This window comes from Saccopteryx leptura, chromosome 4 (assembly GCF_036850995.1).
Source record: "Saccopteryx leptura isolate mSacLep1 chromosome 4, mSacLep1_pri_phased_curated, whole genome shotgun sequence".
Taxonomy (NCBI): domain Eukaryota; kingdom Metazoa; phylum Chordata; class Mammalia; order Chiroptera; family Emballonuridae; genus Saccopteryx; species Saccopteryx leptura.
Genome location: NC_089506.1, coordinates 138,932,623 through 138,947,462, shown reverse-complemented (window position 1 = coordinate 138,947,462; position 14,840 = coordinate 138,932,623). Strand labels below are relative to the sequence as shown.

Genomic DNA, 14,840 nt, shown 5'->3' with positions numbered 1-14,840 from the left:
TGAATAATTTTGGGAAAATTAGACAGATACATACAAAAAATGAAACCACACCACCTTCTTACACTAGAATAAATTCAAAATGGATTAAAGACTTAAATGTTAGACTCAAAACCATAAACATCCAGAACATGGCAATAAAATCATGGACATTTCTTGTAGCAATATTTGTTTCTGATAATATCTCCTCAGGCAAGGAGGAAAAAAATAAATACATAAACAGGACTATATCAAACTAAAAAGTTGTTGCCCAGCAAAGGAAACCATCAACAAAATGAAAAGACATCTGATAAGAGGTTAATATTCAAAATTTATAAAGAACTTATAAAACTCAATGCCAAAATAATCCAATTAAAAACTAGAAAAAATATAAATAGATATTTTTCCAGTAGACACGTAAAAAGATGCTCAGTGTTGCCCTGGCTGTATAGCTCAGTTGTTTAGAACATCATCGCAAAGTCCAGAGGTTGGCAGTTTGATCCCCAGTCAGGACACATTCAGGAACAGATCAGTGTTTCTGTCTCTGTCTGTTTCTGTCTCTGTTTTTCCCTCCCTTCCTCTCTTGCTAGAATTGATTTTTTTAAAAATTAAAAAGAAAAAATGCTCAATGTCACTAATCATCACAGAAATGCAAATTAAAGCACAATGAGGTATCACCTCACACCTGTCAGAATGGCGCTCATCAATAAATCTACACACAACAAGCATTGATGAGGATATGAGAAAAGGGAACTCTTGTGGACTGTTGGTGGGAATACAGATTAGTGCAGCCACTACGGAAAGCAATATCAGATTGACTCAAAAAAATTGAAATTGAACTGCTTTATGACACAGAAATTCCACTTCTGGGAATATATCTGAAAAAACCCAAAACAGTAATTCAACAGAATATATGCACCTCTAGGTTCCTTACTGCATAATTTACAAAGACCAAGATGTGGAAGCAGCCCAAGTTTTCATGAGTAGATGAATAGATAAAAAAAATCTGTAGTGCATAATGGAATACTACCTAACCCTAAAAAAGAAGAAAATCTTACTTTTTGCTACAGCATAGAAGGACAGGAGAGCATTATGCTCAGTGAAATAAGCCAGTCAGAGAAAGACAAGCATTCCATGAGTGCACTAGTGTATGAAATCTCATGAACAATATAAACTAACAAAATAGAAATAAAACTCATATATAACAGACTAGCATCTGTCAGAAGGGATGGGAGTGGTAGGGCTGGGTGAAAAAGGTAAAGCAATTAAGAAATAAAAACTCGTAGACACAGACAACAGTATCAGAAGGAAAGGGGCGTGGAGGGAGGTTTAGGGGGATAAATGGTGATAAAAAGACATTCGTCTTGGGTGATGAACACACAGTACAATACAGAGGAGATGTATTATAGAATTGTGTACCTGAAACCTACATAATTTTATTAACCAATGCACCCCAGTAAATTCAATTTTCAAAAAATGACATTTTGGCCAGCCCATTCCCTCATACCCTACATAATTGCTGACCACAGAATCTGCACTGCGGTTGACATTGTCAAGAGCTAGTGAAACTTCCTTAACCCTTAAACCTGAATCACAATAGTTAAGTATAAATCACCCTTGACCACATAACCCAAGTGTTGGTGTGTGTAGGGAGTGGGGAATCCTTCATTTCATTAAAATAATGAAATGAAACAGGGAAAAAAGAAGAGAAAACTGTGTAAGAGTCGCTGTGCCAGATTTGTAGGTAGTGAATGGAGAAATAAAAATATAAAGGAGGCCCTGGCCTGTTGGCTCAGCGGTAGAGCGTCGGCCTGGTGTGCGGGGGACCCGGGTTCGATTCTCGGCCAGGGCACATAGGAGAAGCGCCCATTTGCTTCTCCAACCCCCCCCTCCTTCCTCTTTGTCTCTATCTTCCCCTCCCGCAGCCGAGGCTCCATTGGAGCAAAGATGGCCCGGGCCCTGGTAATGGCTCCTTGGCCTCTGCCCCAGGCGCTAGAGTGGCTCTGGTCGCGGCAGAGCTACGCCCTGGAGGGGCAGAGCATCGCCCCCTGGTGGGCAGAGCATCGCCCCTGGTGGGCGTGCCGGGTGGATCCCGGTCGGGCACATGCGGGAGTCTGTCTGACTGTCTCTCCCCATTTCCAGCTTCAGAAAAACAAAAAAAAAAAAAAAAAAACACAAAAAAAAAAAAAAAAAAAAAAAAATATATATATATATATATATATATATGAAAACGAGAAAAAAATAAAAACAGAAAAATTGGGAGAGGAGAATGGAGAAGTAGGCAAATTATAAAATTAAGAAGAGAAGGAAAAGAAAAAGAAATGATTCACAAATTTTAAAATGCAGCTTATTCTGAGAGTCATGGGGATCCTAGATTCAACTTCAGAAGTTTAGATCTTCATGGCACAAATCTATGACTTACTGACATTTTTGAGACTTTTACTCAAGTGAAAGGAAAGAAACCACAAATAAATAGTGGAGACATCTAGAACAAAGTGATGCTCAGTAAAGTGGTCATTTTGGGCTTCAAGCCAGCAACCTTTGGGCTCAAACTAGCGACCATGGGGTGATGTCTATGATCCCACACTCAAGCTAGCAACCGCAACTCAGGGTCTTCCATGTCTCATCCGACGCTCTATCCACTGCACCACCGCCTGGTCAGGCAATAAAGTCATTTTTAAATGATTTGCTCTAAACCTAAGCAGTTTCTATATAAGTGCTATGACGTGCTTAGATCTTCCTTCAGCAGTAATTGTGGGCTGTATCTCACATCTTGTTTTAGAGAAACCTTCTTAAGACAGTCTTGAGTCTGGGAATAAAATACAGTATTCATTTTCTTGTGGCATTTTGTTTCCTCAAACTGAGAGACAGCGTGCCAAATATTCTCTTTATCATCCCTTTGCTACTTTTTTGTTGCTCTTCTTCTTATTTTTGAGTGGTCTTTTTTCCTTCTTATTTATTTCTCTTACTATCTCCTCTATACCTTCTTCTGTTTTTCACTCCATTCCTACTCACTTTCCACCCTTTGACAAGGAGCCTGGAAGGGAAATGGCATTGTTCTCAGAGAGAAGCGGTGGGTCCAGAGCAGGTCCTTTGAGGGAACCTGAGCATCAGACATGCTGAAATTGTCACAAGTCCAGAGACAGTCTAAAATGTTTCTAAGACTGTTTCAGTAACTTGACAGTCATTTGAAACTTTGAGAAAACAAATCATGGTAAATAACCTTTTTTAATACCAAATAATATTTTTTAAATCATTGGCAATTTTTTCATGGGAATCATTCCAAATTAAATTGCATAGTTTTCTGTCTTTTTAATTTTCTAAACAAAGCAACATTATGAAAATTTTATAAAATACAAGTATCCATCTGCCTGATATTTTAAGAAAATTACCATGTCATGTGCATTCCTTTCCAGTGTTTTAATATGGCACTTTAAAAAAAAACAACACATGTGCAAAGTAAAAAAAACAAAATTAAAGAGAAAAAATGAACATAAACAAACATTATTTCCAGGGGTTTATGGACTTGCTGAAGCTCAATTGCAGATGAAGAACATCTGGTCGTCTTAAGGCTTGGACCAGAAGTTCTCAAATTTGAGCTTGTCAGATAGCTGGAGGAAGGGCGGAGCTTGTGAACCCTGAGGGCCAGTCTCCACCCAGCTGCTGCTTCAGGAGATCTGAAGTGGGGCTCAACAATTTTGCTTTTTTTTTTTTAACAAGTTTCCTGGTGCTGCTTGTACTGCTGCTCCAGGACCTGTACTTTGTTTTGAGTCCTGCACTCATTTCAAACAGTGAACTTTTAAAACTCCCCTGGTTCTGAGATGAAGGTATTTCTAGGTTGCTATTTTTCTTGTTTATCCATAAAAATTAATAAAGTTTGAGGTGGGTTATTCCAGCTCAAGAACAATAGTTTGTCTGGGTTTTATACTTTTTCAAAAACCTTTTTTACCCTGGAGAGAATTTATTATTATTTTGTAGGTGAAAAAACTGAGATCTGACATAGTAGATATTAGACCTGGGTTAGAACTCATGTTTTCTTCTTCCTGACCTAGGACTTTTTGCAGATTCTCAGGTTGCCAAAGGATCTTGCCAAGGGCAAGGAAGCAAGAGATGGTCCAGGGCCAGATGGGGAGGTCTCCATGAAGGCTATGGCTGAGCAGCTATTCAGAGCATCAGAGATGCTCTGAGCTGCTTCAGTCGTTGGGCTGTCATAGAACAATGCAAGACGACAGGGAGAATGCTATGTTCACTTGATGTTTTTACAGACTTACTCCCCGAGGGGAGTTATTGTTGTCTAGTTGAACAAAGTTATTTTTTTCAATCAGGACTTCTCTCTTGAACATTGAATATATTGCAAGTAGTTCTACATTCTTCTCCATTGTGTGCAGTAAACCCTGGGGCTTAAGTAAAGATGCAGTTGTCCCTGCACACACTAAACTATTCCGATGCATCCTTAGTCTGAGGTCTTGACCCATCATTTGGGTCAGTGGCTTGAGTTCTGGATTTTACATACCTGTAGAATCAAAACAGAAAACAAAGTCAACCAACAACAAAACAATTGATGACCCAGCATAAGATTGTTATGAAAGGAAAAATAAGGATAAAATAATCTACAATTTGAAAAGTCTAAAATTTATAATACTATGAAATAAAGGTTTTTTAACAGCAAAATGTCAAAAAAATTGATTTCAGAAAAAAACAATTTTTAAAACTGAGTTACCTTAACCTTTCTGCAGTCCCCCCCTTTCTTTTCCATATTACTGCATCACTAACCAGCTTTTAGGAAACACTGATCATGGACACTCTTCTGCCTGTAAATAGATCAGAATAAAAGATATCAAGGAGAAGACTCAGTGTATTTTAAAATAATTCTGTCAAATGAGATTCTTTGGATTGAGATTCTGTGGGGGTTTTTTTTGCTCATTCAGTTTCAAGAAAGCTTTGAATTTATTTTCATAATTTTTTTTTTTCTGAAGTGATAAGTGGGGAGGCAGATAGACTTCTGCTTGTGCCTAGCCAGAATCCATGGGGCACGCCCACCAGGGGGCGATGCTCTGCCCATCTGGGGTGTTGCTCCATTGCCTTTGGAACCATTCTAGCACCTGAGGCAGAGGCCATGGAGCCATTCTCAGCTCTACGGCCAACTTTGCTCCAATGGAGCCTTGGCTGCAGGAGGAAAAGAAAGAGACAGAGAGAAAGGAGGTGGGGATGGAGAAGCAGATGGGTGCTTCTCCTGTGTGCCCTGTCCGGGAATCGAACCTGGGACTTCCACATGCTGGGCCGACACTCTACCACTGAGCCAACTGGCCAGGGCTGATTTTCATAATTTTTAAACTAAATTTCAAGTGCTAAATTGGAACAGGTTTATGTCATTATACCCTCCATGGAGAAAAAAGTAGCTCTTCACCATCCTCCATATAATAACACATGTAATCTTTAAACAGAGCAAACCTGCCTTCGATTTTGGCTCCTTCAGTCCTTGTAACTGGTTCTCCCAGGTCCATTTTCCATTTATTCTTCTCTCTTCACACAGGAAAGAGCTGAGGGTAGGTGTGCAGTGAGGAAAGCATTCAGGCTAGAACTCCCAGATGTCTAGTGCAACAGGACTTTGATCGTTGTCACACATCCACAAGCCTGTGATAGAGGGATGGGGGCAGGCATTCCAGCTTGTGTGAGTGAAGTCTTGAAAGAGTCATGGGAGCTAGCTAGGGAAGCTGATGGCAGTCCTCGGGGTACATAGGACACCAACAAATGGACAAATGGGGTGGAGAATGCAGGCTCTGGGGAACACTGCCCACCAAGCTCCTCCCTTTCCATGCTGGGGACTCCACCACTCTGATGTTTCCAGAACTGTAATAGGTATAAACTAACATGCTTACTTCAACTGAGTTGTCCTGAGAAATAACAATTGAATGGGTGTAGCTTTAAGTACAGGGCCTAACATGTCACAGTGGCTCAGGAAATATAAGGTGTTTGCTCTGTAGGCACAGAAAAAAAGTATGCATACCTCCCACTTAGATTAATTTATCCATACCTAGCACTGTAGTGTTAAATAGTAGATGTTTAAGGAAATAGCAATGGGTCACCTTGATATTAGACTATTTGTATTATTATATCCTCATTTCTACCTATCAGACTATTAGACTTTTACATTGACCAAAGTATCTTGCTTCCAAACAGTGGTTCAATGATCACAAAGCAGAACTGTAAAATTACAGTCCTACCACAGGTCTTTGACTATGAATGCAGACATTCCGTGTGAACTCGTTGTGAAGCTGGCTGCAGTGTCATTGCCACAAGGCATGCTGGACCAGCAAAGGAGATGAGAAGGTGTGAGTTGCAGGCAAAATAAGAATGCTGATTCAAGGCTGATAGTATAAAATTTCCCTGAATTTCCTCAATTTTACTCATATAAAAACTAAAAACATTTTCCTAGAATACCTAGATATTCAGTGATGACATTGTTACAAATGCAAGTAGGCAGAATTTACCATCATTTTTCACTGAGAACTCGTGCACAGACTGTTGGCACACCCTTGTTCTCAATAGCCTCTGTGTAGTGTGTGGTGCCTCATGTTGTACTTTGCTGAAAGACCTGAAGATTGGGTCTTTGAAGTTCACTTTTCTAGCTTCATAACTTTTGATGAGGCAGTTGTTATGCTGCCAGGGTGGCAAAGATCATTTCCAGTCTCTGCTGACTGGACTATACTAATAGCAGTGGGGGCTTGAAAGTGTTCACTAATATATGCTTCTATTCTAACCACCATATCACTGAAGATGTGGAATAGCCTCAGCTTTTTAAAAAAATATACATATATTTTTTATTGATTGGTTTTAGAAAGAGAGAAGGGAGAGAGAGACATCAATTTGTTGTTCCACTTATTTATGCATTTATTGGTTGATTTGTTGTATGTGCTCTGACCAGGGATCAAAACTGCAACCCTGTGACCCTGGACCATGTTCCAACCAACCGAGATACTTGGCCAGGCCTTAGCCTCAGCTTTTTAAAAATTAAAGATGATGTGTGTGTGTGAATGCACATATATGTGCACACACAGGAACCACCAAGGAAATTTAAAGGCACCAAGCTGGTGTCATAAACAAGGCAGGGCAAAATCATGCCAAAGTGCCATCTGACTTCATATATGTCAGTTTTGAAAAACAAAAGCTTACATTCACTTATAACACAACTCAAAGTTTTAAGATCATATAGGTTCAAGTTACAGAGCCTAAATTTTACGAGGCAACACAACAAATAGCAAATTTAGTTTCTTTTTTGGAAAAATTAGCACAACTAAAGTAGGTGCTGTTTTTGCTTGAAAGCAAATACAAACTTGGCCACTTACTAGATATATGACTTTCAGCAAGAAACTGGAAAAATGAAAATCTTTGCCCTGGCACATTGGCTCAGTGGATAGAGCACTGGCCCGGCATGCAAACCTCCTGGGTTCTATCCCCAGTCAGGGCACACGTGAGAAGTGACCATCTGCTTCTCTCCCCCTCCCCATCCCTCGCCCCCATCTCTCCCTCTTCCCCTCCCTCATCCAGTGTCTTGATTGGTTCTAGAATTGGCCCAGGTGCTGAGGATAGTTTGGTTGATTCTAGCATTGGCTCAAGATGGGGGTTGCTAGGTAGATCCAGGTCAGGGCAAATGCAGGGGTCTGTCTCTATGTCCTTCCTTTCTCTTAAAGGAAAAAAGGAAATATTGATATTTGTCTTACAATATATTACAAGGACTGCATGAGCCATTGTATGCACAATGCTTAGCTAGATAATACTTGGCAAATAGTGGACATTCAATGAAAAGGAGTAACTATTATTATTATTATTATTATTATTATTATTATTTATATCTTCCACGATTGCATATTTAAATGGGTCCTTGGACTGTTAATGTCTTAACCCACTGAAGTAAGCCCTTAGTGCAGGAGTCGGGAACCTTTCTGGCTGAGAGAGCCATGAACGCCACATATTTTAAAATGTAATTCCATGAGAGCCATACAACGACCTTGTACATTACGCATTATCCAATAAAAATTTGGCGTTGTCCCAAAGGACAGCTGTGATCAGCTCCAGCCACCTGCAACCATGAACATGAACAGTAGGAAATAAATGGATTGTAATACATGAGAATGTTTTATATTTTTAACGTTATTATTTTTTTTATTAAAGATTTGTCTGCGAACCAGGTGCAGCCATCAAAAGAGCCACATCTGGCTCGCGACCCATAGGTTCCCGACCCCTGCCTTAGTGCTATAATCTTTAATACTTTGGTATGGAATTAGAGATTATTTAGTTTGCCCATTATTTTATGTTCATGTATAAGTATATGTACGTTAAGGTCACCTTTATTATATTTGTTCACCCAAAGCATGTTCTGGCTGAAACAGATAATATTTGTTTATAGTATTCCAGAGACAAAAGTGAGTAGAGTAAAAAAAAATAACCATCTCAAAAAATCCTCAGTGGAACAAGCCAGTAGTGAACTTCTGAAAATATAATGAGTAAATAAGGTAGAATTTTAAAGGTGACACTTTGTTTCCCAGAAAAGTGAGTTTCTCAATTTACTCATCCACCATCTTCTCTTGGTGGCATAATGAAGAAAAGAAAAAGGGTTAAAACAAACATGAAAAACTGAAGCCTTAGGCATCACAACAATGCCAGTTTTTAGAGGGGAGAGGTGTTGTGGTCCCACGCCACTTGGGGGACTTCTGCAAATAATACATTAGGCCCTGGAGTGGAGGCTGGCCTGCCAGCACCTCCAGGAACAGACTCGGGCTCTTTAATAAGTATTCCAGAGAGTCAGGCTTTCCTGGAAAAACAAATTAGTGTGAGAAGCCAGTACAGCACTGTATAATTTCAGTTTCAAAAATAGCCAAGCATTGTGAAGGCTGCTGTGTGCACGAGAGAAAAAAAAAAGCCCTTGTTAATATTTGCCTCCGCTTCCACATTACAACAGAGCAGCCACACTGAGATTCTTGCCAGGCAGAAATTGCAAACGTCATAAGGTTTGTATCACTTGGAGTGACTTTTTAATCCTTCTAATGACAAAGTTTGGGGGGAGTAGGCTGCACCCTCTTTTATCAATCGGTCATGCAATGAAGGAAAGCCAAGTGATGGCTCTGCCTCTTTCACTGAGGACCAGAGCTCCTGGCTGTCTGTTTCAGCTCTTCATTTGCCTAATTTGCCCTGCAAGGCTGGCAGGGACGTTCCCTGCAGCCGTGCCTCTGCTGACTGCAGAGACCCTACCTGGCACTCGAAGTTGCTGCGTCAGCATTTTAGATAGAAATGAATGAAAAATCAATCAGGATAACTGCAGTAGGAGCATGCACAACTCTAATCTTGTTTGTGCATAATTTTCAGCTATTCAGTGTTTAAGATGGTAAGTCAATTGGTAACAACATGCTGCTTCTGCTTAATCGGGCTTTTTTTTGTCCTCTTTTTCATTTAGAACAAGCAAATCTAACCTGCTTAGGAAGCCACATGGAAAATGAATGATAATGTCAAGTTTCATGTAAATATTCTCTGTTTGCCCTGGTTTAATATTCAGTTCCTAATTAGACCAGCTGATAAATATTCATATATAGATGTATGAAAATATTGTTTTATTAACTTATAGTTCAAACTCAGACATTTAAACAATTTTTTAAAAGTCTATTATATCCTTGCCACATGTCTTTGTAACTTTGCTATAACTCTATTACCAAAACTATACTGTCTTATATTTTACAATTCTGCAAAGATAGAGTTAAACACTATTTGGACTCTGGCTACACAAGGGAACCTGGACTTGTTCAAAGCTGCAGTCTCCAGCTCTTAAAGACAGCTACAGAAACTTTCTGACCAGATTGGGTTAAATATTTTTACAGACCCATTCTATGATGATAAAGCGGTAACAAGTTGTGCAGTGCAACACTGCAAAGGTTCCCAATCTGACAAGCCTCTTTGTATGTGATGCTCTCACAGTGAAGAAGATTCTTTGGGCTATAAAGATGAAGAGCCTACTTCTTCTGGTGCTGATTTCAATCTGCTGGGCTGATCATCCTTCAGACAACTATACTCTAGATCATAGCAGAGTTATTCACATCCAAGGTAAGAAAACACAAATTCTTTTATGAAAGTCAAGTGAATTTCAAGTTACTTAGAGATGAGATGGTTAGCGTTTCTTTATTTTAGGTCTGCTGCATTGACTTTTCTTTTCCTTTTTGCTAATTGGTGAACATGCTGCCTGGTTTTTTACTGCTATAGCATTACAGTAGAGTTAAGAATTGGGGACAATTAAAGTGAAATGGCTTATGAATGTCCGACCAGAAGGAGTTGTTGCAGTTGTTCAAAGCTTTTTAGCAGAGTTACTATCTTTTAAATAGAACAGAGGGTATAAAGTTTATTTAAATTCAAAGCAAAAGGAGGGAACTGGGGAATAGAACTTGGGATATAAAGTCATGCTGTGAGAAGAATCACTCAGAAAATCAATGGGAAAATGAAAGTCAGAGAAGCTATAAGGTTCAGGAAAAAGTAACTTACCCCATGATGATCTCTTTTGGTAAATATTTAGTTCCAATAGACCAATACATTGCCTCTGCATATTTCTTTTCAGCTCAGCTGAATTCTGAACCTGAGAGCTTTAGCAAGATTTGGGGCTGCAGTACAATGCAGCTATTTCCTCAGTCCCGGCTTCAGATGAGGGACACCATGCATTATGAAAGCTAAGAGACTGATGCAATAAGGAAAAGATAGTTCTAAAACAGCTGCAGCTTCTCTCTTTACCTTGTATGCTGAATAATTAAAAGAAGAATTACAGAATTTAACAGTTTACACATATGATGATAGCAATTTTGGGTGAACTCAGTTTGGGGACCAGAAACATTATAAGTTTGCTAAGAGATAAAAAATATCAAGTTATATCTTCAAGGTCAAAAGTGTAGTCTCAGGAAACTGCATCCACTGTTGAAAAGTATGACTTGTGAAGGTCAAATGATAGTGTGAAGTCTGGCTAGAAGTATTTTCCTATGAGTATTATGACTACCCAACTACAATAGAATTGTGAATTTGACAATAGCTAGCTGTTTTAGACATATCTCTTTCAGTGCTTTTTGCTTCTAACAGCTTCATATTCTTCACTGTTGACCGTGAATAGGAATTATATAATCATAAATTTTACCATGAAAGCTGCTGACTCAGCTATTTTTTAATGTATACAGTAGAAGAATCAAAGCTGTTTCCCAAATGCTATATTTGAACATAGAGATTTGTGATCAGAAATAACATCACATTAACATCTAGTCACAGAATTCAATTCAGCCAAAAGGGTCATACCTAGTCATTATTAACAATGATAGTTTTAAAGCTGATGTTAAGTAAACTATAGCTGTGGTTTCAAAGTATTATTAGATACCTAGTATATTATGAACTATGTACAAACCATTCAGCCTAAATTACACCCAGAGTATGAACATATTCTTTTGGGAATGTATTACTATTTTTTGAATTCTCTTTGGGAGCCTTGAAGTCAGATTTAACTTTTGTCAGCAAGGAGAAGGTCTGTGGCTTCAGCCCTCCCATCCCCATATAGTCTGCTGGAATTTAGTGCAAAGGAATTTCTGACACGAGGCATCAAAATTATCCAGATTATTGGCATACACTTTCTATTTTTTAAAAAAATAACTTGACAGTTCATTTTAATTGTAAATTCATATTCTTAGAAAGTTACTCATAGCTTTCAAGTAATAAAACTACATTTTTCTGTGAAAGTTAATACTGAAATGTGATCAGAATTATGATGCTATATTCATAAGTCTTGATTTAAATTCAAATTGCTCCAAATACTTGTCCTTGTTGCTTTTCATCTAATAAAGTTTTCTTTTTCCCTTAGGCTAGCACTTAGGTCAAACATCCATATACTTCAGTCCTTCGGAGAAACACTCTCGAGTGGACTGACAGTTTGGTTGTCTTTTACAATGCAAACATAAACTGTACGGCGTAGCAGATGATCATTAAAGCGGATAACCTGCATATTTACTTTAACTTCTGTATTATTTGCTTATACTTAAACTTTTATTTATCTAACATGGCCCAGAAGGAATTTAAAGTTGAAAACCTCATAAAATTTTATAAGATTTTGCAGTCTGATAATTAAGTTAGTAAATCTGACTCAAATTTCTGAATTGTACTGATAAGCAGCATGAGCTTTTTCTCAGTGATAAAAATTGTTCAAACTTTATGTTACTGCAAAAACACCTCTTCTGTCTCCTATTTTTTCATTAGGTTTCTATGTTTGGACTCTTAAGTTCCCAGGCCTAAATAACACCAGGGCATTATGCACTTTATTCTCAAAGACTCTTTCGCTGCCTTGATAAATATGCTCAACACTTTGAGAGTGTGTTCTTGAGTCACGTGCATAAGAGTTACCCAATTATCTTTCTGAAGTCTTCCTCTCAGTTTTGTTATATATGTCTATAGCTATATGCACACAAAAACATTTATTCTGGTTTTTTTAAGTTTTTTTAATTTTAATTTTTGTAATTTTTTATTTATTGATCTTAGAAAGAAAGAAAGGGAGGGAGAGAGAGCGAAACATGGATTTGTTATTCCACTCATTTATGCATTCATTGGTGATTCTTGTATGTGCCCTGACCAGGGATCAAACCTGCAACCTTAATGTATCTAGATCCAACTATCTAAGCTACTGGCTAAAGCTAATATGGCTTTTTATTTTTTAATTTTTAAAGTGAGATGCAAGTGTAGATCTCTGTGCAAACTGTTTCTAGTAAAAGCATTTTTCTGGTTATGAAAAAGGAAACTCTCCCAGCTTCCCATAAAGAAAGACACAGCCTTAGATAAAAATGCTCTTGTACTCATTCATTTCTTTTCATTACTTTGATATTGAAGCAATTTGGTTTCACAAGGCAGCAAGTTTCACTTGTCGATGGAGTCTGCTAAAACTGTGCAACTGAGATATTAGCTTATATGTCATATACTGTCCACAGGTAAGGGATAGTAATTTCTTCAAATATAGCTACAGGAAGAGATGGCTGTTGTTAATACTGTCTCTATAACACTCTCAACTAATATATTACATCGTTCATTTTATGATATGCCTAGTCACACAACTTCTAAATCCTTTGAAACTTGAGACCATTAGGAAGAATTTTATATGGAGTGCTAAATCACACCAAAGCATATTTTCAAAAAATATTTGGATTAGGTCCAAAAATATTTTGTGTAAACTTTTAATTACCAGTAGAAGTTCATAGATAACAAATATACTTTTTTTAAACATAGTTTTTAAGAAAATACTTACATAGACAGCAAAGAAATTATATGAGCATTTGCCCTTTGTGCAGTGTAAAAAGTGAAATAGTAATAGATATATGTGTACAAAATACATAACTGCTTGACTTTATTCAGGTCAGAGAGCTGATGCTTCCTGCCCCTGGTGTTCAAGTAATATCATTTACTGTCTTTAGACATTAGATAATCTCTTCAAGTCTCAGTTCCTTCATCTATAAAACTGGACATAATCACAGTTAATTCCATAGAACTTTGTAAAAATTAAATTAGATAATATTTGACTATGGTGCTTATTACTGAGCCTGGCACATAGTGAGCTCCTGGTAGATGACAGTTATTATCGTCATGTGTGTCATTTGCTCACTCATGGAAAAGGAAGCACAAAGACTGGTGAAAAGCTCATGCTTTTCAAATTTAACAGAACTTTTGTTCTAATGAAATAAACATTTTATATTGTGCCTTATTTGTCCTCTTTAGTTTCACATTTAAAATTTTCTTGATAGTATTAAACATTATCCAATCCTTTTACTTTTCCTGTAAAATCAGAAGCTTTCCAAATTTAAATTATTTTTCTTTAATATTAATTTACTAGGTGAACACAAATAAACTGTTATTCTTTTAAATTAAAAAAAATTAATAATAAGAGGAAATTGTTCTCTTCTATTTAATAAGTGAAATTTACTGTGACTTTCTCAAAAAATAAAATAATATATTTTTTAAAGAAATAATTGAGAGAATTTTATCGCTACAAGTAGAAAAAATAGTGTACATCTAGAACCCCTAGCAGAAGTGGATACTCCCTACTCAGTGGGTTTTTTCTTCTTTCCTGTGTGACTCAAACAACTGCTCTGTCTTAGCTTAGCACGTGTCACTTTTTGTTAAAATAACACCCTTTCCTCATCAGACTGTTAGCTTTGTAGCACCACAGCTATATAGTAGTGCCTGACACAAAGAAGGTGTTTAATGTGTGTATGTTTGTTGACTAAATAAATGAGTATAATGGGATATGTTCAAATTACCACTATCATTATGAGCATTTCTTTTTTTTTTTTTTTTTTAAATGAATTTTTATTAATGGTAATGGGATGACATTAATAAATCAGGGTACATATATTCAAAGAAAACATGTCTAGGTTATTTTGTCATTAGATTATGTTGCATACCCCTCGCCCAAAGTCAGATTGTCCTTCGCCATCCTCTATCTAGTTCTCTGTGCCCCTCCCCCTCCCCCTAACTCTCCCCCTGTCCTCCCTCCCCCCACCCCTGGTAACCACCACACTCTTGTCCATGTCTCTTAGTCATATGAGCATTTCTTAACTCTGGTGGAATCCATGGCTTTTAGCAACACGATGACACACTCCATAGGCATAATTAACTAGATGACTGCTTTCATTCTAATGTTGATGAAAGCTAAAGCACAATTGACAGAATTTAAGAACTTAAAGAACTTTAGTATAGAACATCTAGGTCAATATCCCATTGTACAAATAAAGAAATCATGACCTAGAGATTTTATGTTTCTTGTCTCAAGTTGCATAGCTAGTGAGGAAGAGTTTCTCTTGGATAATTTCCTC

General features: G+C 37.6%; 1 protein-coding gene across 1 annotated transcript in view; it reads left to right on the top strand.

Moving 5' to 3' along the window:
- Positions 1–14,840, top strand: part of HAPLN1 (hyaluronan and proteoglycan link protein 1) — a 78,527-nt gene that overhangs the window by 32,296 nt on the left and 31,391 nt on the right. The window contains exon 2 of the mRNA XM_066383770.1: positions 9,943–10,068. Within this exon, the coding sequence (XP_066239867.1) occupies positions 9,969–10,068 (100 nt within the window). The 5' untranslated portion in view covers positions 9,943–9,968. The remainder of the gene's footprint in view (positions 1–9,942; positions 10,069–14,840) is intronic.